Below are 25,014 nucleotides of genomic sequence, written 5' to 3'. Positions count from 1 at the left end.
TTTTTTTTGCTTTTTAGGCCTGCCTTTGAGCACACAGAGGTTCCCAGGCTAGGGGTTGAATCAAAGCTGTAGCTGCTGGCCTATATCATAGCCACAGCAATGCAGGATCAGAGACATGTCTGCAACTTACACCACAACTCACGCCAATGCCAGATCCTTAACTCACCGAGCGAGGCCAGGGATTGAAGCTTCGCCCTCATCCTCGTGGATCCTAGTCAGATTTGTTTCCAGTGAGCCACAATGGGAACTCCTAAAGTCCACTTTATATTCATTGCTAGTTACCAAGAGTCCAGTTCTTTTCTTCAAATGATAGCTTTCAATCGACTTGAAGTGTTTTCTCAACATTATCTTTGATATAATGAATGTTTAGCTAAAGATAAATGGACTTGGAGGAATTGAGATATGGGCATAACTTAAAATCATCTGTTAAATGGACCATTTGACTACAATACTCCACTACCATTATTTTCTGAGAAATACTACTGTTCAACACTTGGTTAGATGATTTGTAATTATTAAATTATTTACTTTAGTAATACCAGACTTATCAGACCATTTGTACAAAGCTATTCCATGATTAAAAAGAACCTCCTTATGGATCCTGTTGCTTAGAATTAGTAAAGCCTTAAAAATGTTTTAGCTCACTGTAATATTAAGAAAAACAAGCTTCTCAGTTGTCACGGCAGCAGCACGGGTTTCTGTTGTGGCAAGGTTGGATTTGCCGCCTAGGAACTTCTACAAGCGGCAGGCTTGGGCCCGTCCCCTGGGGGTGGGGAGAGGAAACAAGCTTCTTTAACCACCACTGCAAAAATATGAAGTGGTCAAGAAGCTGCTTGGCATTGGAACAAATAAAAAAAGATTGGATTGAAAGATTATAATTCATTCTGGAGTCCAGTTCCTCGCCTTTTGACCATCTCTTTGGCTGGATTGCTAATGTATGACTTTTGTACAAACTCTTTTAACGTGGGGTTTTCCCTTCCCTATTTTTTGGAGGAAAGAGGTAATGCTTTTTGCTGAAAATGTTTCATTTTTAAAAATGAGCACACTCATACTAGTGAAGTAAAAATTACCACAAAAGTAAAGGAAAACGCAAAGTAGTTTACATGTCTTAACTAAAAAACTGCTAAGACATAAAACCTGGCTCTTTGCTTACTTTCCACGGCAGCCAAAGGGAATCATGGATCAGTTACAATCGCTGCCAAGAAAGAAATATACAAGTAATTTAAGGACTGGTGCATACTTGGTGCCAATATTATTTTTACCTTCCTCAAACCCAAGTTTTGTTTGGCGCCACAACAATCTGGTGGGCAATTTTTTTTTCCTAACATAAAGTGATGCACATTGAGAGTTCGCTATAAATACCAGCTAAGGGCTGCTCCAAAAATCCACTGAAGTCTGGAATTCTTTTGTCAAGGTTTGTAATTAACATTCTGAGGGAAGATTGAAGGGGCGGGTGGATACAGTACTACAGTAACCTCGACGGCAGCTCTCAAAATCAGATTTGCTTTCTTGTCTTCCAAGACTTGGGCTTGCCCCTTCCCTTTCTTGAGGAATCTGTTTCCCTTTACATTGGGAAAAATGGGTAGAATTACTGGTGTTGGTGGCCCCGGGGGCCAGGAAGAGTTCTCAAGTTTACAGTCCTCAAACGTCACCTTTCAGACCTCATTCGGAACATAACAAAGCCACAGGAGTCCTAGGCTTGAGTCCCGCGAAGATCTCAAGAATAACCGGGGAAGCCGGCGAAGCGACTCCGTCCCAGCTCCGACTTCGGCGAAACAATACCAGAGACGTCATAGCCCAGCCCTCCAACCTCCGCCCGCCTCAGAGCCCGCGAGTGGGACGCATGCGCAGAACAGGTGAGGGCCGCCACCGCCGTGGGATCGCAGGCATCTGCACAGCGGCCACACTCTCGTAAAGGCCTGGTCCCCTAGTCTCGGCGACGACGTCTCTATGAAGCAGGGGCTATGCAGCATCACTACCCAAAGAGAAACAAGGGAAACAGCACTCCCGTCCCCCGCGCGCTTCCGTTTAAAAGCCTAACTTCCGGTTCGTTAACCGGTTCCGGTCCTCGCCTCTCACTTCCGGTCGTCTGGGGTTCCGCTGCGGTCGGATCCTGCGTCCGCTGTTGCCGGGGATCCTGCGTCCGCTGTTCCAGGTGAGGGGAAGAGGAGTGTAGCGGCGCGCTGGCCGCGGAGACACCGTTGGGCTAGGGGACCGCAGCTTTGCTGTCCCCTTGACGTCTCCTCTGCTTCCGCCCGGCGTGCAGGCTGGAGCTGCTTGTGGGTGCCCCGTCCGCGTCTGCCCTGGTTCGCGGCCCAGGCCTCCAACCTCCGCCGGCTCAGCACTAGGGCTGCCGCCCTCGCATCCGGCCTCCTCGACTGTGTGGAGGACTCAGTGGGTTTTGCGTCCCCAAACCTCATTTCTCCCTCGTTTCTCTTCTGGGGTTTGCCCATCTCTTCTCCTACCTGTGGAACGCATCCTGGCCCTCTTCGGCTGGGGGCATCTCTACTCCCCCGCTCCCTTTTTTGGGCCGCCCGGCGACATATCCGAGCCACCGACATGACCTAAGCCTCAGCTACCGCAACTCGGGATCCCCAACCCACTGGGTCGGACCGGGAATAGAACCTGCGCCCCAGCGCTACCAAGGCGCTAATCCTGTTGTGTCACAGCGGGAACTCCTCTACCTCCTTTTTATGCTGTCCCACCAGTTACTTCCCGAAGCTCTTGCCTCTCCACTCCCTCGCAGTTGCTGCTGCTGTGCTGTCTCGAGTTGGGAGTTGACAGTACTTTAATAGTTACCTTTTAAGTAGGCAAGTTGAAAAGTTAACTCCCTTATCTCAATTCCTAAGGTGTTAACTTTTGCTGCTGTTATTTTCAAGTTAACAACCTTTGCTACTTTTTAGTTGTATGGTCTCTGGCAAGTTGTTTTTCTCCTTTTTCGGTTTTCTGATCTGCGTAACGAAGACACTAGTTGTCAGTTTAGATTGTGAAGATTAAATGAGATGATTCAATTAATTTGTTGAGCATGTTACTTTTCTATCATCACCGCCATTCATATTGCTTTTTACAGTCTACATAGTGCTGTCACGGCTGTTACCTCATGCCCTAACAGTATTCTTGTCAAGTAAAAATTCCTGCCTTGACTAGAGAAAGTTACCACTGTATGTTTGTTAGGAGAATTTACCCAAACAGCCATTCTTAACTGTTGAGAGGTACACCGTAAAGGAGTGCTTCTTGCTTACTCCTTTGCATTTGATTGCCACCCCCACCCCCAAGTCATTTTTCAGTTAATAAATCTAAGAGGGTCCAAGGTGATACAAAGCATTAGAATTGTGTAAGAAAGAAGGCTAAATGTGAAAACATAAAATGACTCGTGCGTTTGCAGTGTGTTGCTTCATTGTTGTGAATGATCTGAATATTGAAGGAATGAAGTTCAGAAACTTTGAAAAACAGTTTTAAGGACTTTATGTATTAAAAGTTTTTCCGGTGTTTGTTTTGTTGTGCTTGGTTCTTTAGGACAGTTGCCAATTGGGAATTCTTGCTTGGGGCATAGGTGATGCACAACATTTGTATACTGCTTTACTAAGCATATAGAGCCCAAGCCATCTGCATTTTCTTTTTTAAGGCTGAGAAAATTGAAGAATCTGGAGCACTGGCTCTCAGACTTTAGGGTTCCTCAGAGGTGGGGGGAGGTGAGGACTGGGATTTGCTAAAACACAGATTGCTAGGTCTCATCTTTCCAGACCAGTTATATTTTTCACAAGTTACCAAGTTGGGTCCTATTATTGGTTGGTCTGGAGACCACGCTTTGAGAACACTGTCTAGAGGTGCAAAGACTTATACACACTCACCTGGAGTTCAAGTGATCTCACTTCAAATATTCTGCTCTCCCCAAAAGGACATACTGTATTAGTGCTGGTTGCATTCCTGATTCTTCTAAACTTTAATTTTACTTCCATTTCTTACAGAAAAATAATATTTAAATGGTATTTCAGTTTGACTCAAAAGGTCCATTTGACTTTTTATTGAGGATCACAACATTTGTTAGAGCAAGTTCTCTCCAAAAGGAATACATTAACTTCAAGTAATACACCTTTAAATTTTTAGTAGAGCAGGTTATAAACATAAGAATAAATGAATTTGTGGTGCTCTTTTCTAACAGGCATTGTTAAAGACATCTTGTTTCCGAATTATGTTTGTATGTTAAAATTCAGAATTTGCCACCTTTCTTGCAGTTGGTCATAATACTTGAGTGTTTTATTAAATATGTGACAGCATTTGGAAATACAGTACTTTGGGACTAGAAGATCTAGTTCTCTGACCTGTTAGGGGAACAGATTTATTAAAGCTGGTAGAAAGCTTTTGGGGGGACATTCTTGATAAGTGGCAGCTGCTATATAATTTTTGTGTACTTATATTTGTGTGACTTTGTGTTTGGTGTTTACTGATCTTTGGTGCCTTAACTCCTCTAGATCTAATTCAAGAGAGACTGTTGTATAGGAGAAGGAAGAGTCAGTTATGGAAACCTCTTCTGTTATCAGCTTTGAGGAGATTACATAGCCTTTCTGAAACTTCTATTTCCTTGATTGTAAAGGAGAGAGCTTTTGAGACAACCTTGTTAAACGAGATTGCAAAAAATTGTCCAGTATATTAAATATGAAACAAATAATCAAATATTTACTTAGCACAGTGCCTGGAATGCTTCAGTTTCAGTTTCTTTGTGTGTGTATGTGGAGGGGGGGTGTTTTAACATCCTACTAACTAATAGGCACCTTTTTTATTTGTAATAAATCATTTGAGTTTCTAAATATCATATTGGGAGTTCCTGCTGTGGCTCATTGGTAATGAACCTGACCAGTATCCATGAGGATGTGGGTTCGATCTCCGACCTGCTCAGTGTGTTAAGGATCTGGCGTTGCCCTGAGCTGTGGTATAGTCACGGATGCGACTTGGATCTGGCGTGGCTGTGGCTGTGGCATAGGCCAAGGCAGCTGCAGCTCTGATTCGACCTCTAGCCTGGGAACTTACTTAGGTGCGGCCCTAAAAAGAAAAAACAAACAAGACAACAGCAAAAACCAAAAACCAAATAAAATATTATATATGTATGTAAATACATCTTATTTATTTATTTAATTAAAAAACATTTTATTGAGGAATAGTTGACAGTTTCGTTTTTTAAAATGATTTCTTTAACCAGTACTTATGTATGTAGAGCTTTCAGTGGGCCAGGTTCTAAGTGACTTTACAGATGAGAAGACCGAGGCACTAATTGTCACTTAACTTCCCAAGGTTACATAGCTAATAAGTGGAAGAGCTGGGATCTGAACCCAGGTAATCAGGCTCTAGAGTTTGTTCTCTTAACAACTCACTGTCCTACAGTGATGGTAAATGACTTGCAGATGGTAAATGAATATGAATGGTTCATCACGGAGGAACTTGCCTGTAGCATAAGCCTGATCAGAGAGGGAATAGGTAGCTTGTTTTGCAGCTTTCCAGTTGAACAGAGAATCACTGATAGAATATTAGAAAGTAGTAATTCAAAGCCAAAAATTGGGAAAATTTTGACTTTGAGTCCTAATAACTTTGGTATTTTCATAACATTGCTGTAAAGAGAAAATCTTATTTCTTACCATCAAGTTTTAAAATAGGACGCAAGGGATACAGTTTATAAAACCCGAAGTTACAGTTTGGATACATCCGTGATATATCTATTTTAACTTATATATGTCTTTCTTTCTAGGCATCTTTTCCTGAAGGGAAAGCAGCCTCATCATATGTTTCAAGGATGGCTCTTCCTATCATTGTCAAATGGGGTGGACAGGAATATTCAGTGACCACACTTTCAGAAGATGATACTGTGCTCGATCTCAAACAGTTTCTTAAGACCCTTACCGGCGTGCTACCAGAACGCCAGAAGTTACTTGGACTCAAAGTTAAAGGTAATTTTCTCCTCTCTTCACATTTATTGCATTCATGTGTTTATGACTATTTGCAGAATTTATTATATGCTCTCTATAGTAAGTCTTTCCCCTTGGAGATTTCTTTGATAGGGATATTGCTAAAATTATTTAATGATGCAAGTAAGAATATTTAAGGATATCTGAAAATACCACCACTATTAAGATTACATTTGATTCCTCTGACAGTTGGTGTTTGCTTGTTAAACCTTTGACACAGAAGTCCCAGGTAAATAGTGTACTTTTTGATAGCTATCTTCCAGCAGAGCCTTTTCATTACAGCTTGGGCCTTTTACTCCCATCTTTTTTGTTTTGAAAGTAATAATGATAAAAATTAAAGGCAGTGTTGCTATCCAGTTAAAAGGCGTGTTCATCGTGTTAGTCCTATCACTGAAGGGTGAGTTCTGAGTAGCAGTAAATTTGTAGCTATCTTAGACAATCAGTTTTCAGAACTTTCTGGAAAACAGTTATCTTCATCTTGAACAACAGAGTAAAACATGAATTTATTTTTGTTAGTTGAATGAAAGGTGTTCCTTTTAGACAGCATTGGGGAAAAAAATCCAACCTTGCTGTAGTTGTTGCTTATTAGTGTGTTAGAGATTGCTAATTCACCAGTAACAGTTTGTTAATTTAAGGGGAAAAAAAACCTGCTGTGGAATCTGTACCAAACCTTTTAACATTAGGGGTTTGTATAATGGGATAGTGAAACCAGCATCTGAACTTTAGTGAGAAAACAGTCATTTGCTTGTATTGTAGGCAAACCTGCAGAAAATGATGTTAAGCTTGGAGCTCTCAAACTGAAACCAAATACTAAAATCATGATGATGGGAACTCGTGAGGAGAGCTTGGTAAATGTTTACTTTTGTTACCATTTGACCCTTTGAAGATAATATGATTTATATCACACTGTTGCCTCCTGATTTTTATGTGGTAAAATTGTCAGTTGAACAGTCAGTGAAAAATAAAAGCTGCCCAGTGAATGTGGTCTTAACTCAGCAGAAAGCAAATACTAGGGAACTCGTTAGTATATAGTTAGCTGTGTAAGTATAGTGGTAGTGCTAATGGTCAAATTTCACATGGTAAATCTACCCAGTGAACATATATAACGAAATAGAAAGTGTGGAAGTTTTCCTGTAGTGTGTACTTGCAAGGTTCTTGGACTCAAATCAAACCTCTCATTTGTTTTTTATGCTTTTGCATGTATTTGTTATGTTAAAAATTGTGTGGTAAAACAAAATTATTTTTCATCTCAATAGGAAGATGTCTTAGGTCCACCTCCTGACAATGATGATGTTGTCAATGACTTTGATATTGAAGATGAAGTAGTTGAAGTAGAAAACAGGTGAGTGCTTTTCACCATCAAAGGAAATTGTTTGTAATATGAGAAAGTGAATGTTTCATCTGATTGTATTTATTCATTAGGGAGGAAAACCTACTGAAAATTTCCCGCAGAGTGAAAGAGTACAAAGTGGAAATTTTGAATCCTCCCAGGGAAGGGAAAAAGCTTTTGGTACTAGATGTTGATTATACATTATTTGGTAAGTCAGCTAAAACTGTGCTGCATCTTCTATTACCCACAACAACTTTTTTCCTTTCATTTGTGTATTTTGCCGTTGTAATATGAAATATTTAAAAGCTTTTCTTTTTATTTTAAAAGTAAAGCGTTTATTGTAAGTGAAAAAAGGAGTTACCTGTAATCCCCAGACACAAAGATTACCACTTATATTTTTATGTTATATGTTCCAGGGTATTTGTGTGTATATCCTTTTTATGTTTGGTTAGTGATATATGGAACATCTCAGTCATTTAATGTTCATAGTGAGTTAAATATATCTATTTTTTAGTCAGGCAGTATTCTAGTTTAGGGATACATGATAATTTAATCAAGTCATTTTCTATTGATCAACATTTAAATTTTTTTGTGAATGTGTGTTTCTGGGTTACTGTTTTAAACATTTAAAATTTTTGAGGATTATTTAAAAATAATTTTTGATATTTTATTCCTGGTTTTCTATTTAATTATGTTCAGGGCAGATTTTTTTTTTTTTTTTTAATATATTACTCATTGAATTTATCACATCTGTAGTTGTATAATGATCAGGGCAGATTCTTGTGTTTAAAATTTTTCATGTTAACAAAAGAGAAACATTTCATCCTCTAATATTGTTAAGAAATGATTAGTTAATTCTTTTATTTTTTTGTTGTTGTCCTTTTTTTTTTTTTTTTTTTTTTTTGCCTTTTTGCCTTGTCTTTTTGCTCTTGTGGCATATGGAGGTTCCCAGGCTAGGGGTCTAATCGGAGCCGTAGCCACCGGCCTACACCACAGCCACAGCAACGTGGGATCCGAGCCGCGTCTGCAACCTACACCACAGCTCACGGCAACGCCGGATCGTTAACTCACTGAGCAAGGGCAGGGATCAAACCCTCAACCTCATGGTTCCTAGTCGGATTCGTTAACCACTGCGCCATGACGGAAACTCCTAATTCTTGATATTAGAATGAATTTATGTACTGCTAACCCTAAACTTTAAGAATATGTCATAGGTTAATGTATACTTATTTTAAAATTTGATTATTAAGTTAATTGGACCTGTCATTTTGGTGAAATGTGACTGTATTTGGAAGGTGAATGGCTAAAAGTAAGTATAGGTGGCCTTAGTTTGTTTTTCATATCCTATAATAACATCTACACTTTAGAGGTTACATGAAAAAAAAATTTACAGTTTATTATATAAGCCTGAATTCTGAGTATTGCTCTTTGCAAATTGAACAAAATTGATCAGTTAAAATTGGATCACAAGGATATTGAATTGTGTGCTTTGAAGACATGTCTTTGTCAGCCAGTGTAATTTAGTTCGAAGGAGTTTGTATTTGAGTGTTTTTATTTCAGAAGTTTAATTGATGTTAGGACTTGTCCATGATAATAAACTAATAATCATCTCTGATTTTCTTTTAGACCATAGGTCTTGTGCGGAGACTGGTGTAGAGTTAATGAGGCCATATCTTCATGAATTCCTAACATCTGCGTATGAGGACTATGACATTGTTATTTGGTGTAAGCTATATTTCTTGTTTAGATTTCCGTGAAAATAATGTTGTTCCTTATGTTATTTTGCCTTATAAAATGTGACTTACATTTTATATTTAGCAAATTTCTGACAAAGCATGTTAGGCTTTCTTGTATCTTAATATAAACTTATACTATATTTGCCATAATACCACTGAAATAGTTAAATATGGGGAGAGATTAGATTATGGTGTCCCCAAAAAAGGGCTTATTTTCTCACAAAATTCCACCTTGAGTAGGAACTTTTCTTTCTGATCTTTTTCTTTTTTTTTTTTTCTTTCTGATCTTCATTGTAGAATCTTTGTATTATTGCTTTCTCCTTTCTTCATCACTTTGATCTGAAAATACTTGGAGAAAGATATGTATTAAAAAAATATAGTGCTATAGCTCAGAAATAAAGGCAATAGGAGTTTATTTAAGGAAAATTAATAGATGAAGGGCTAAAGCAGTGTTACTCCAGTTGTGGTCTGCCATTCCAGGAACTTGTAGGTCTATGATCAGAATGAGTTTGCTCCAAAAAGTAAATTTAGTCCATTACTGAGCACACTGTTTAGTTTAAGTGACTTTTTATTTTTTTCCTTGAAAAGGGAAGGGGAGTGTGTTGATTTACAGCCCCTCTTCCCACAAACACTTAAAAGTTGCGCTTGGCAGTGTCATAAACAGAAAGAGCTATCCTAATTGTGAATTAGGTAAAATCTCATCAGTTAAAGATGGTACTAGGTTTTTGATGAGAGACCACATAGTTCTTCAGTCTAAATTTAATTTGTATTTTCTATTATAATCAGTTGTTTGGTATTAATATGAGTTCACAGCTGTTAGGATTGAATACATAATTTTCTGGTTTTTAAAGATTCAAAAAAGAAAGCTTCCTGGGAAATGATTTTTTGTTCAGCAGTTCTGACATTGGACATGGCATTTGAGAAAAAAGTTTATCCTCTAAATGTTATTAAAGTAAACTTAGTAACTTAGGGAATTTTTTGCAATCATATGTTTAAAATAAGTTATTTTTGTAAATTATGTAATTTCATGGCAGTATGTTGAAAAAGGCACCTCATCTTGGAGCTCAAGTTGACGAGGGTCTTAATTCTGGCTCTGACTACTGTGTGACTCTGGGCAGGTCAGTTAATCTCTCCAAGCCTGAGAAATGAAGATGAGTAAACCTATGTCACAGTGTAGTTGTAAGAATTAAAATACTGGTATAGCTACTAGTAACATGTCTGACATGTAACAGTTACTTAATAATTAGAAACCCCCTTTCTTTTTTTAAGGGCTGCATTTGCGGCATATGGAAATTTCCTGGGCTAGGGATCGAATCGGAGCTATAGCTGCCAGCCTACACCATAGCCATAGCAATGCCAGATCCCGAGCTGCATCTACAACCTACACCACAGCTCATAGCAACGCTGGATCCTTTAACGCATTGAGCAAAGCCAGGAATCGAACATGCATTCTTAACCTGTTAAGCCACAATGGGAACTCCTAGAAACTCTTTTTATTAATAAGCTGTGAATCTGTTTTTTATTTGAGAATTACAGACCAAAAATATATATTGAATTAAAAAATTGTTTTTCCCTGTCTCATGGTTGTTGTCATTGTTGATACATCACTCTCTAAAATTTTAGTTCCACTGACCAATTTTGCATATAAGGTGATTCTTTTGGTTCTTGTGTGTGTACTAAAGATTTTTATTTTGAGAATTCAGGTACCTCTTTTGCCCTTAAAAAAATAACATACACCCACTTTAAGTAATTGAACTTTTCCCCTTTTAAACATTTTACTTGATAATACCTATATAGTTTAGTCCAGGAACTTGAGATGAGTAGCACATAAAACTGAAGGTTCATTTTTTTTGTTGTTTTTCAGGGCCACATCCTGCAGCATATCGAGGTTCCCAGGCAAAGGGTTGAATTGAAGCTGTAGCTGCTGGCCTATGCCACAGCCATATCTGAGCTGTGTCTGTCTGTGACCTACACCACAGCTCACAGCAATACCAGATCCTTAACACACTGAGCGAGGCCAGGGATCAAACCCACATGCTCTTGGATACTAGTCAGATTCATTTCCACTGAGCCATGATGGGAACTCCTGAAGGTTGAATTTTAATATCAGTGATCTCAAAACTGGTTGGTGTCTAATGATGAGTAAGTACGTTTTATGATTTAGTTGTCTCAGACTTCTTGTTAAAAGCTGCTGGACTCAGTGAGCACCAAGTTTGCTACGCTGGCAGAATGCCAACTTTCATTAACATTTTTCAGTGGCCTTCAGCCTAGTAGCCTTTAATATAAACTTTTGATGCATAACATTAATCTGCTTATTTGGACATATAAACCTGTAAGTTGCAGTAGGAACATAGAAGAAAATAGAGATCCAGGCACCCGAAATTCAAGTTTAGAACTGATAGAGAATAGTATTAGGGCTGTTATATAAAAGGATATGAATTTCCTAGGTTCAGAGCTCTTTTAAACATTAGTTACCTGTATCTTTTGGATAGCAGTTTAATTTTGTTGCCTTGAAGACACACTAAAATAAATTTATTTTATAGTTAAAATTACCATAAATATGCTGGGGTTTTTGGGGGATGTATTTGAACTTTTAGTTTTGCTTAGAAAAACTTAACTGATTTATACAGAAGAAATATTTTTGAAATTAAATTCAAGCTTTTCATTTATTGTTATCATTCCTCATGTTTTAGCTGCAACAAATATGAAGTGGATTGAAGCTAAAATGAAAGTAAGTGTTAGGAAACAATCCATTTAAGAATGTTTCAAAACTGCTTTTGTCTTTCTAAAAAGTTCTGGGTTGAATTCATTTCATTGTCGTTGGAGGGAATAAACAAACCAGGAGTTAGAGGTGTGTTTAAAGTCTGTTTAATGGTGGAAACATTAACCATAAGAGTACTTCGGTCTTTTTCAAGAACAGGTACAGCAAACCTTGCTTCTCTTTCCACCATCTTACGATAGTACTTTCTTTCTCTTTTTCTCTCTGGTGTGTGATTCTTAAAGAAATGACGCCCTTCTGCGACAGTAAATCAAGAGGTCACCTGTTTCTGGTGGTGTATTGAGAAGGGTACCTCATTTTGGAGCTAAATAGACTAGGGTTCTTTGGACTGCAATTTTATTAGCTTAGCTTAGTGAAACAAAAATCTTTGCTAATTGTTGAACAAGATGTGGTAGCCGGGGAGGGTAGAAAGTTGGCACTATGGGAAATTATAACTGGACTATTTATAAAACCTGGAATTTTCCACGTTATATTTTAACCATATTGAATATTTGTATTTATAGGAGCTGGGAGTGAGCACAAATGCAAATTATAAGATTACCTTCATGTTGGACAGTGCTGCTATGATTACAGTGCATACTCCAAGGAGAGGTTTAATAGATGTAAGAAGTCATTTTGCTTTTATTTAAATATTTGTTTGTTTTCAAGTGTACTTTTTGTATTAATATTGATGGAGTAAACCACAGAGTTTTGAAATACATCAGAGCACATAATAAAGTATCAGTTGCATTTTGACATAGAAAGATTTATTTCAGGCTAATATATTTGAATTTTAATGATAAAATTAAGGATCTAGAGGAAGGACTGTCAGGAAAAGTCATGGTTAATTGTCCCATGATGATAGCAGCATGGTGTTGCTAAAGATTGAGCAGGTGAGCAAAATTACCGAGTATCGTCAAGGAAGGTACTAGAAACAGGCCAGAACATACTTGCCCTGCCCTATATAAAACTGATAAATGAGTGCAGATACATAATGTTGCGTGTACTTTGGGGTGATGTGTATGAAGCCCTAGAGTGAGCAACAGGAACCATTGGGAAAGTGTCGGGCTTAGACAATTAAGGTTCTTCTCTTTCGTATTATGAAATTCTACTAACTGCAAGGCCCTGCGATGGGCACTGCGGGGAATAAAGAGATGAGGAGACATAGTCCCTGTCTTTCGGAAACACACAAACAGTAAGAATTGGGGAGAACCTAACAAACTAGGAAAGCTCAGGGGAGACAGTATTTAAAAATTGTCAAAATCAGGAAGTTCCCATTGCGGCTCAGTGGTAACGAGCCTTACTAGTATCCCTAAAGACCCAGGTTCAGTCCTTAGCCCCACTCAGTGGGTTAGGGATTCGGCATTGCCATGAGCTGTGGTGTTGGTCTCAGACACGGCTTGGATCCTGCGTTACTGTGGCTGTGGTATAGGTGGGCACTTGTAGCTCTGATTCAACCCCTAGCCTGGGAGCTTCCATATGCCATATGTGTGGCCCTAAAAAGATTAAAAAGACAAAAAGAATTTGTCAAAGTCATAAATAGAACTTTAAGTCCATGGGATTTTTTTCAATAAAGGAAATACTGTATACATCAGGAAAAATATAATTCATTGCTTACTAAAGTGGTACATTGACAATCTAAATAGTGAAAAGAAGTTTGGGAAATGTTAAACATAGGAGTGTTTATTTTTTTAATTTATTTTTATTTTTTTAATTACTCAATGAATTTATTACATTTATAGTTGTACAATGATCATCACAATCCAATTTTATAGGACTTCTATCCCACAACCCCAGCACATCCCCCCTCCGCCCAAACTGTCACCTTCGGAAACCATAAGTTTTTCAAGGTCTGTGAGTCAGCATCTGTTCTGCAAAGAAGTTCCGTCTGTCCTTTTTTCAGATTCCACATGTCAGTGATAGCATTTGATGTTGGTGTCTCATTGTATGGCTGACTTCACTTAGCATGATAATTTTTAGATCCATCCATGTTGCTAAAAATGCTGGTATTTCGTTCCTTTTAATGGCTGAGTAATATTCCATTGTGTATATGTACCACATCTTCTTGATCCACTCCTCTGTTGATGGACATTTAGGTGGTTTCCATGTCTTGGCTATTGTAAATAGTGCTGCAGTGAACATTGGAGAACATGTGTCTTTCTGAGTCATGGTTTTCTCTGGATAGATGCCCAGGAGTGGGATTGCTAGATCAAATGGTAGTTTTGTGTTTAGTTTTCTGAGGAATCTCCATACTGTTTTCCACAGTGGTGGCACCAATTTACAATCCCACGAACAGTGTACTAGGGTTCCTTTTTCTCCACACCCTCTCCAGCACTTATTATTTGTAGACTTTTGGATGATGGCCATTCTGGCTGGTATAAGGTGGTACCTCATCATGGTTTTGATTTGATCTCTCTAATAATGAGTGATGTTGAACATCTTTTCATGTGTTTCTCGGTCATCTGTATGTCTTCTTTGGAGTTTAGATATTTGGCCCATTTTTTGATGGGGTTGTTTGTTTTTTTGGTATTGAGCGGTAGGAGGTATTTATAAATTTTGGAGATGAATCCCTTGTCAGTGGCTTCATTTGCAAAGATTTTCTCCCATTCTGTGGGTTGTCTTTTCGTTTTGTTTAGGGTTTCCTTTGTTGTGCAGGAACTTTTAAGTTTGATTAGGTCCCATTTGTTTATTTTTGTTTTTACTGTCATTACTCTTAAGAGGTGGATCTGAGAAGATGTTGCTGTGGTTTATGTCAGAGAGTGTTTGGCCTGTGTTTTCCTCTTAAGAGTTTTATGGTGTCTGGTCTTCTATCTAGGTCTTTAATCCATTTAGAGTTTATTTTTGTGTATGGCATTAGGGAGTGTTCTAATTTCATTCTTTCCATGTGGCTGTCCAGTTTTCCCAGCACCACTTATTGAAGGGGCTGTCCTTTCTCCATTGTATATTCTTGCCTCCTTTGTCATAGGTTAGTTGGGTGTAGGTGTGTGGGTGTAATTCTGGGCTTTCGATCCTGTTCCACTGATCTATATTTCTGTCTTTGTGCCAGTACCATACAGTTTTGATGATTGTTGCTTTGTAGTATAGTTTGAAGTCTGGGAGCCTGTTTCCTCCAGCTCCATTTTTCTTTTTCAGGAAGGTTTGGCTATTCTGGGTCTTTTGTGCTTCCAGACAAACTTGAAAATATTTTGAGTTCTGTGAAAAATGTCCTTGGTAATTTGATAGGGATTGCATTGAATCTGTGTATTGCCTTAGGTGGTATAGTCATTTTGATTATATTGACTCTTCCAATCCAAGAGCATGGTATGTCTTTCCATCTATTTGTGTCACCTTTGATTTCTTTCATCAGTGTCTTATGATAGTTTTCAGAGTACAGGTCTTTTGTCTCTTTAGGTAGGTTTACTCCTAGGTCTTTTATTCTTTTGGATGTGATGGTAAATGGAATTGCTTCCCTAATTTCTCTTTCTGATTTTTCATTGTTAGTATATAGAAATGCCATCGATATCTGTGTATTAATTTTGTATCCTGAGACTTTAATAATGAAAATTTAAAGGAGTAAAAATAAGTCTTCAATAAACAAATTCCTACGACAGTAGGGAATTGGTTGTATAAATTTTTGATCATCCATTTAATGGAATTCAGCTTATTATTTGATGTAGTATTTATTTAGTGCTTTAACATTTTTTCATGATACATTATTAAAGTGAAGGAAGTCTTTTAGCAGTATTTTCAAACTGTTAGAAAATAGTTTTTAACCTTTGGTTCAGAGTTTCTGTTAGCTTAACAAAAGATCTGTGAACTTTTTGAGGCTGCTGCTGTTTTTCAAAAAGACTGGTGGTAAATACATGAGGATATCTAGTTGCAATCTTTGATACTAACTGGATTATAGGTAATTAAAAATTTTCTTTTGTGCTTTTTGGTGTTTTCAGATCTTCCCACTGTCAGCAATATTCTCTAATTGAGAACAAAGTAGTTCATGTTTTGGGGAACATATGGTGCTTGACCTAATTACAAAATGACAGCACTGTATAAGAGGATATCGGATTTCTAACCCTGGATCATGCCGCCCGTCATATTTCTTGAGGCTTTTTTGTTGGCTAAGAAAACCAAGAATCTGGTTTATTGTGTCAGTTCTTATATACTTGTCTTCAAGTATTTGGAGTGTTTGTTTCAGTAATAAATAGTGCAAACAAATTTGGTGAATAAAATTCTAGTGAAGTTAAAATATTTTAATAGCTTTTGTAGTAGCGAGGACATTAAATAGAAGAAAAAGACTTTCTCCATTTTAAAATAAATTATAGAAGAAGAAAATGAAAACATGACCCTTGTCATCATTTTTTTTACTACCATTTAATCTCAATTATTATTAGTATATAATCTCGTAGCACCATAAATGATATTATTGCCTTCAGCGAAAAGTGTTTTTTCTTCCAAAAGTTAATATATTCAGATTTTTTTCTGGATATGTAAAATATATTCACAGGATTCACAAATGAAGTATATAGTGAAGTCTTCCTCCTACCTGGACCTGGCAGCCACTTAACTCTCCTTACAGGCAGTCCCTGTTATTTCTTACAGAGAATTTATACAAATATCAAAAGATACAGATATATGCGGAATTATCCTTTTGAAGGCTCATTTTAAGAATTCAGAAATAAAAGTGAGAATTTACAAATTAATGGTACTTTTGAACTTAAGCAATCAAATGCCCTAGAAATTATGCGCCTATGCCACTGATTTTTTTTGTTACTGTCGTTTTTTTCTTTTTAGGGCCGCACCCATGGCATATGGAAGTTCCCAGGCTAGGGGTTGAATTGGAGCTACAGCTGCCGGCCTACACCACAGCCACAGCAACACCACATCCAAGCCTAGTCTGCCACCTATACCACAGCTCGTGGCAGTGTCAGGTCCCCAACCCAGTGAGTGAGGCCGGGGATTGAACCCACATCCTCATGAATACTAGTCGTCTTTGTAAGCTGCTGAGCCACAGTGGGAACTCCAAAGCATGTTTTTTTGTTTTTTTATTTCTTTTTCGGCTACCCTGCGGGATATGGAGTTCAGAGCCAGGGAATCAGATTCAAGCTGCAGCTGTGGAAGTGCCAGATCCTTAACCCCCATGCTGGGCTGGGGATCAAACCTATGTCTCAGTGTTCCCAAGGCGTTACCAGTCCTGTTGTGCCACAGTGGGAATTCCCTGTGCCAGTGAATTAAAGAGAACGTCAAGGAGTTTCCTCGTGTGGTGCAGCAGGTTAAGGATCTATAGTCACTGCAGCGGCCCGCGTTGCTGCTGTGGCACAGGTTCGATCTCTGGCCTACTAATTTCTGCATGCTGCAGGTGAGGCCAGAAAAAAGAGAGAGAGAAAGTCGGTTGATCCTCTACAAAATATTTAAATATTGTAATAAAAGAGACAGGTACATTGTTTTCTAGTTTTGAAAACAAACCCCATGTGAAACCTCAAGCTCTGAGGGAATATGTGACTGTTCAACAGACATCTAAACAGTTACTATATTCTTAGTTTTTAAATTAAATAGTTAATCTTTTTTTGACCACAATCTTCATGTTAAAATTATAGAAAGTCTTATAATGGGCTTAGTTCAGTTAGACATGAAAAGTCTTTTCAGAAATGAACATTTGGAAGTATATTGTGCCTTAAAGTGTATTGATTGCATCTTCGTTCTGGTCTGTTTGCACAGCCAGCTGTCACTGTCTCACAAGAAAGAAACGCTCTGGCATCATTCTGCAGGGCATTTTGCAGTATTTCTGCTTTTAAGAAAAGATGAACTATTGATAAAGTTTGTTAAATCTAAAATTTTATTCTAAGGTGAAGCCTCTTGGTGTTATATGGGGAAAGTTTTCAGAGTTTTACAGCAAAAAAAACACCATTATGTTTGATGACATAGGAAGAAATTTTCTCATGAACCCACAGAATGGATTAAAGGTAAGACATAATTTTACTTGCTATGCTCATATAACCTGTAATATGTAGTAGAACTTTAGCACTATTGAATTTCATAAATTTTTGCAAGTAATGTATTGCTCTGGCAAGAAAAGCTTAAGGATTTAGAAAAATTCATATAAAATTGAACATCATCTCTTTTGCATTGATATACTTCCTGAGTTAGCCAACTCATCCAGGTGTTTTATTTAGGAACAACTTGAGCTTGCTGACATTGACTTTTACCATCAAAAAGTGAAAGCGTCACAGTTCTATTAGGGATATAAATCTTAGAGAGTTTCTGATGTTTTATTTAGCTGGAAAGCTGGCAGTTAGGTTTTTTGCATTTTTAAACTGAAACTAAGGGAAGTTTTTTTTTTTTGTCTTTTTTTTAGGGCCGCACCTGCGGCATGTGGAGGTTTGCAGGTCAGAGGTTGAATTGGAGCTGTAGCTGCCGACTACACCACAGCCACTGCAACTCAGGATCCAAGCCTCGTCTTCAGCATACACCACAGCTTACGGCAATTCTGGATCCTTAACCCACTGAGCAGTGCCAGGGATTGAACCTGCGTCCTCATAGATACCAGTCGGGTTTGTTAACCACTGAGCCACGATGGGAACTCTCAAGGGAAGATTTTTGAAAATTCATGCAGTATAAATAGATTAGAATTATAAAATGCCAGAGCTAGAAGGAACCTCAGTCATCTTGTCATCTTAATTAAAATTTTTTTTTTTTCTTTTAGGGCTACACTTGCAGCATATGAAGTTCTCGAGCTAGGGGTCAGATTGGAGCTTCAGCTGCCAGCCTTTGCCATAGCCACAGCAATACCAGATCTGAGCTGCGTCTGTGACCTACACCAGAGCTCATGGCAACACTGGATCTTAATCCACTGAGGGAGGCCAGGGATCAAACCTGCATCCTCAAGGACACTAGACATGTTTGTTACCATTGAGCCACAACAGGAACTCCCTTGTCTTAATTTTATAGAAACAGTGTGAGGATCCGAAAGTTCATGACTTGCCTAAGATCACGTATATAACTGGTTAATGATAGAATTTGAATTAGAACTTAAGTACCCCGTTTCTAGGCCAGTGATGATCTTAGCATGAAGTCACATAAAATCTTACATAGATGTGATAGTGATATTTAATCGTAGTAGCAGCATAAAATTGGTAAGAGAGAAATTTGAAACTTGTAATATCTGGCACCTATAGGTTGCTTGTATGTCAATACAATACGAGAATGGAAAAGACAGCTCTATTTTTATGGTACTAATGCAAATGGAGTCTCCATTTGAAGTGAAAATCCTGTTACTAAGATATTTTTGATCTCAGTCTTAAACTTTTTCCACAAGCTGAGTTCTTGATAACTTTAAAAGACAAGAGGGAAAGACTTGAAGAAAGTACATTTTTGAAGCTTTCTTTCCAGACTGCTGATGTGGTCTTTAGTGTATAGTGAGGTTAGTCTGAGGAGCAGGTACTAATCTAGGTGGTGAATTGTCATAAAATACAAAAACTGTTTACTTGGAAGAAAAGTACTCAGCAGTAGGTTGGTGATTATGTTACTCTTAAAAAATACTTTCTTTTTGAGGCCTTAGGAGAAGTGCTCTTCCTATATGTGGGAATATAAGCGCTTACCAGGTATAAATACAAAAATATATTCTTACAGTCTTGAGAAAAGATTCAACTGATCTAAGCTGAATTTTCTATGAAACTAATGGTTACTATCTGTACTGGAAAGGAGGTAAAGTCTTTATATTCAAGGAATCAATACAATTTTTAAAAAAATTATATAATAGGGAGTTCCCTGCTGGCTCAGCAGGTTAAGAACCTGGCATTGTTCCTGATTCAGTTCAGTTACTGACCCTGGAGCTTGCACATGCTGTGGGCACAGCCCTCCCCCACCCCCACCCCCCCAAATTGTGGTATAATATTAGTTTTATGTGTATAATATAACTTAAGATTTGATATTTGTATATATTGTGAAATGATCACCACAGTGAGTCTAGTTAACATCTGTCACCATACATAGTTACAGAATTTTTTCTTGTGATGAGAACTTACAAGATCTACTCTATTTGGCACTTTCAAATACAAGATATGGTATTACTAATGATAGTCACTGTGAGGTACCTTACATCCCCATGACTTATTTAGAGCTGGAGTTTTGTACCTTTGACTCCCTTTACCCATTTCTCTCACCCACCAGGCTCTGGCAACCATCAGTCTAATCTGTTACTTGTATGTATGAGCTTGATTTTGTGTAGGTGTTTTTGTTTTCTTTTGTTTTCAGATTCTACATATAGATAAAACAGGAAATGATTTTTTTAAAGACGTTTACCTTAAAAAAAATATTGTTTTCATGTTTGTTTTTAGAAAAAATACTATTTTCCAGTGAATGTTTGTACCCTCCTCATCTCTGGATGCAGAGAGATGATGATGGAAATTTCTAGTTCTTTATGTTACTTTAGAGCAAGATTTTTTTTTTAACCAAGTACTCAGTTGAATCAGTGAAAGAATTCCTATACGTAAGTCTCTACCTCCAAAAGTTCTAACCCAAGAGAGGTATTTTTAAGCATTCCTCAGGTAATCTTTCACACATCTCCTTTTGATCTGCCCACATTGACATACATAAACATGGTTTTGAAATTGAGAAATATTCTTCAAGTCTGTGTTATCACAGTTTCATAATGCTTTTGATAGAAATCTCAAAGATTTCACAGACATGATTATTTTTAACGTAGTTAACTTCTACTATAAGCTTGCTAATCTTGAAGTTTGAAATAGGAGGCATTGTAGTTTAAGAATTACAGTACTGAACTAAAGGAACTTGAGTTTTGGTCATAGGTAAATAAATAATTACTCTGAAAACTTCACTTTTAATATCTATAAGGAAATGATATAAGAGAATGCAGAAATCTAAATAGTGTTTGTATCTTTGATATGAGACAATAGTGTTAATGTATTTGCCTGCCCTGCTAGGCAAACTTAGATCATTCCTGAAGAATGGTACAGTAATTATCTGAGAACAAGTAAAGTCAACTCGGAAATTTTTTCCATTTAACCAGTTTGACTCTTAGATCCAGAATCATCAGGGTACTTTAGTTTTGTTGTTTAACAGTGCTTAAGACCAAATGTTTAGAAAGTAAAAGTAACTTAACAGGGCCTTGGGTTGAAAATCTTACTTACCAGTCACTGACTCGGTACTTTCTCTTTCAGTCTGAATCCCTTCCTGCTTTTATACTTGGAATCACTTGGGTCCATTGTATATTAATAGTTTAAAAGTTCATATGTTGCCTTTACAGTCTTCCTTAAATGAGGGAATGCTTTGCAACACTGCGATATTGCCCTGGGATTATGCAGAAACTAATCTCACTACATGGTAATATCATGCCTATTTACTCCTAGCTGCAGGGCTAAGCAAGTCCGTGCAGAGTCTTCTTGATCTCTTGTATTCACTGCTGCTGCTGTGAAACAGCGCTGCTTATGCTGTTTGGAGTAGGATCTCCTACAAGAATTGCTTCTGTGCAGACTCTGACGGTGCTACTCAAGCTGTAGGAGCCTAGCTAACTAACAGCTGTGGAGTTCCCTGGCCCTGAGTTGTTCTTAAGCAAATAGAACATATGGGAAATTTTTTTCTGTCCATTTCAAGCTGGTAGTGTGTTTTTCCAATGGAAGAGAAATATATATATATATAAAATCTTTAAAATCTTCTCTACTCTTGATAGATATGGTATCAACTCCTAAGGGCTCATTGTTCTCAACAGGCGGCAATGATTAAATGTCATACCATGACTGCCAGTGGGATAATGTAAAAGTAATTTGTAGTATTGCCATCCTTGGTGATATTCTAATCTCATTAACCATATTTAAGTGATACAGTAGTATAGATTTGAACTAGTTTTCTTAACCGCAATGTGAAGTGTTGGATAATGTCTGTTTTCTGACAGATAAGACCTTTTATGAAAGCACACCTAAATCGAGATAAAGACAAAGAACTTTTAAAATTAACCCAGTACCTCAAGGAAATAGCAAAATTAGATGACTTTTTGGACCTAAATCACAAATATTGGGAAAGGTAAGTGCTAATTGCTTACTCATTTCCTGTTTACATGAATGAATGAAAAGATCGTCTAGCACATGGAGAATAGACTTGTGGTTGCCAAAGGGGAAGGGGAGGGATTGGGATTGGGATGGCCTGGTATTTGGGGTTAATAGATGCAAACTACTACACTTAGAATAAATAGACAATAAGAGCCTATTGCATAGCACAGGGAGCTATATCTAATCTCCTGGGATAGACCATGAGTGAAAATAATGTTAAAAAAAAGAATGTAGGTATATGTATGACTAAATCATTTTACTTTACAATAGAAATTGGCACAACATTGTAAATCACCTATACATTAACAAAAAAGAAAAGGGCAACCTTGGTATGTACATAACTTTTATTTTTATTTAGAATGGATGAATTCTAAAAAATTTTCTGTTAAAAATTACACGTAACCTCATTGTGTAGCAGAAAAATTAGAAAATTTACTCCTTTGGGAAAATAATTACTTATGATTATGAAAGGTAACCATTACTATTATCAGCTTGGTATTTAGTTTTCTAGTCTCTTTTCTGAGCACAAACATATGCACAAATCTATATATGGACTACATAGAAATGTCAAGACTTTGAGGCAAGGAAAAAAACCTGGAGAAGTGGACAGGAATATTATGTACTGCAGGTACTTTTTTGGAAGTAGATCTTTAATAAAGATTGGATTTCACTTGTACAGCAACAAAAGAAACTACGTAATAAAATGACACTGGGAGTTCTCATCATGCCTCAGTGGAAATGAATTTGACTAGTATCCATGAGGATGCGGGTTCCATCCCTGGCCTCGATTAGTGGGTTGGGGATCTGGCATTGCTGTGGCTGTGGTGTAGGCGGGCAGCTGTAGATCTGACTTGACCTCTAGCCTGGAAACTTCCGTATGCCACAGGTGTGGCCCTAAAAAAAAGCAAAGAAAAAAAATGACACTTTGGCCCTTCAATTTATGCTGTTGATTTTTCAGATCACTCTAACGCATAGAGTCTCATAATCCTGTTAGGCTGGCATTTTTAATTCCCATTTCCATTTCGTGGATGGTGTAACTAGGTTATAGAGATAATAAATGCCACAGTGTGAACAAGTTTTACCATCAAAACTCCAGGTCTCCTGAATTTAAGAACTCTTTTCCCTATCCCTATAGCTCTTAGTAATTCATAAACATGAGAAAGAGATCTAAAAATTTTATTAGAAGACTCCTATAAAATAATATGGATAAAAACTGCTTAGTAAATTATTGTCTTTGCATCTTTGTACTCGTGGTCAGAGTTCTTTAGCAGCTTTGGCACACTCTCTTTATGCAAGAAGATCTTTAAATAGAATTTGAGTTTGGGGGAGAAATTATAAAACTAGTTAATATGTTCCTTTCATATTTGGAAGTAAGGCACTTTGGAGTGATAGCATGCAGCCTTCAGAACCATGTTTTCTTCAGTCTGAGCTCTGCCACTTTTTAGCTGTGTGAACTTGGGGAGGTTGCTTAACCTCTTTGTGACAGAGTTATTATCATAGAAAACTCCTAATAGAACTGTTGTGAAGACTAGCTGAATTAATACATATACTTAGAACAGTATTAGTTTAGTTCTAAGCACACAGTCAACACATGTTAGCAGTTATTAATAGTTATTACTTGTCTTGAAAAGTTTTGTTATTAAATAACTTTCTTTGCAGAGGAGAGTTAATGGTTAACTTAAATTTAATGTGATACGGCTTAGATATCTCTCTTTTGTTTCTTGCAGGTATCTCTCAAAGAAGCAAGGACAGTAGTTACAAGTCATACTGGCAGTTATCGAAGATACTTGAGATCCATGAACTTCTCGCTTTTGTGCTAGAGATCATTATGATAGTGCTGGACACTGTAGCAAATACCAGACTGCTTATACTTGGTCTTCCAGTTTTTTTGTAAATTTAATTTTATATTTTTTGAAGATCATAGCAATACATGGAAAAAGATCCCTTTTTCTCCCTCTCTGAATATACTGTAACTCTGGAAAAATAGGTTCTCCAGCATGGAGTACAAACACAAAAAGTGGACAAAAATGTATACTTTACAATGTCATTTTGTGACTTTGGAAACAAGTATGTCATGTGTTTTTGTCTCATTGTGTTGTCTAAGCCCAAACCCATCTTGAAACTACAGTTTTTCTCTTTAAAAAAGGTTTTTAGTAAGGAACCTAGTTTGGTGTGCTTAACATCACTGAGAGTTTTTTTTTAATTCCATTGTCATAAACACAATTTCTCTTCTTACTCCAACATTTACATCTCTAAATTCTGAGCTATCTCAGTTTGGTCTATATGTGTGTCAGTGTTCTTTGAGTAAAACTGGAAAACGTCTGCTGTGATACAGATGTGTCATAGTATGACAAATAGAAAACACAGGACTGAAGAATAAAAATAAGGAACAAGAGTTTGTTTCTTTGTAGTGGCTAAGTAGAAGCACTCCTGCCTGAAACCCTTGTCCTAAAGGCAGTTTGAGGCAGTATGTTTTACGATGGGACATATCACTCGTTCAGCCCTAAAAAGCATGGACAACAAGTTTTTGTTCTGTTCTAGCTCTAACTTGTCTAAGTGCAAACACTGTTTCAGTAAAAAATATCTAGCCATAAGATTAAAAAAAAATTATTTGCATTGCTTATGCCTGCAGATAGGTAATGTGACCACTGTTTTGTGTTTACAGTATTGCTTTATACAGTTCTTGTATTTGAAAGGAATCTGATCCTTTCAAATAAACTTGGTGTATATTGTTCTTACGGGACTATTTCAGTGGTGTAAATAATAAATTCCTTTTCTTAAAATGTTGATAATGTGCTCTTTGTTATCCCAGATATTTTGCCTGTTTGTTGAATTACAAAACAAAGCATTAGGTTCAAGCCAAGACTGCTTATGTGTATGGTTTTAAAAGTGTTTATATCATTGTGCATTTGGAATTTTAGCAGCAAATTAAATATTTTCAATTACTTCTAATAAGCACCATGTTTTCAAAAAGATAAGCTGTTTTCTTTGTGACAGGTTATTATCAAGATATACAGTGCGGTAGAGTTTGGAAACTGAATTAAAATGACTCAATGAATACCTCTTAATTATGAGGCTAAATTTAAATATTTAAGAATGGAGTAGAATTTTTTGAGAGCATGTCATTGGTACATTTTCCCACTGTAAGAAGCAGTTTATTATTCCAAAGTAGTCATGGGAAGGGTTTTATCTTTTT

At 37.3% G+C, this 25,014-nt stretch overlaps 1 protein-coding gene across 2 annotated transcripts; it reads left to right on the top strand.

Moving 5' to 3' along the window:
* UBLCP1 (ubiquitin like domain containing CTD phosphatase 1) lies at positions 1,839–24,605 on the top strand. Of its 2 annotated transcripts, XM_003134100.4 has the most exons (11): positions 1,839–2,155; positions 5,741–5,939; positions 6,714–6,805; positions 7,214–7,299; positions 7,380–7,495; positions 8,914–9,012; positions 11,717–11,754; positions 12,306–12,404; positions 17,601–17,717; positions 21,665–21,792; positions 23,546–24,605. In XM_003134100.4, exons 2-11 carry the CDS (start codon positions 5,786–5,788, stop codon positions 23,571–23,573), a joined length of 957 nt encoding a protein of 318 aa, XP_003134148.1. In that variant the 5' UTR covers positions 1,839–2,155; positions 5,741–5,785; the 3' UTR covers positions 23,574–24,605. The 2 variants fall into 2 exon arrangements, with proteins under 2 accessions (XP_003134148.1, XP_005672635.1); XM_005672578.3 differs by lacking the exon at positions 6,714–6,805 and having other exon boundaries at positions 1,852–2,155.

This window comes from Sus scrofa, chromosome 16, assembly GCF_000003025.6.
Source record: "Sus scrofa isolate TJ Tabasco breed Duroc chromosome 16, Sscrofa11.1, whole genome shotgun sequence".
Classification (NCBI taxonomy): domain Eukaryota; kingdom Metazoa; phylum Chordata; class Mammalia; order Artiodactyla; family Suidae; genus Sus; species Sus scrofa.
The sequence above is the reverse complement of the archived record's forward strand: the minus strand, read 5'-3'. Positions and strand labels throughout refer to the sequence as shown.

Coding starts and splice junctions, on each gene's coding strand:
- UBLCP1 (XM_003134100.4), top strand. CDS start 5,786: ATGGCTCTTCCTATCATTGTCAAATGGGGTGGACAGGAATATTCAGTG. Junction 7,300..7,379: donor GTAGTTGAAGTAGAAAACAG/GTGAGTGCTTTT, acceptor TTTATTCATTAG/GGAGGAAAACCTACTGAAAA. Junction 7,496..8,913: donor TGTTGATTATACATTATTTG/GTAAGTCAGCTA, acceptor ATTTTCTTTTAG/ACCATAGGTCTTGTGCGGAG.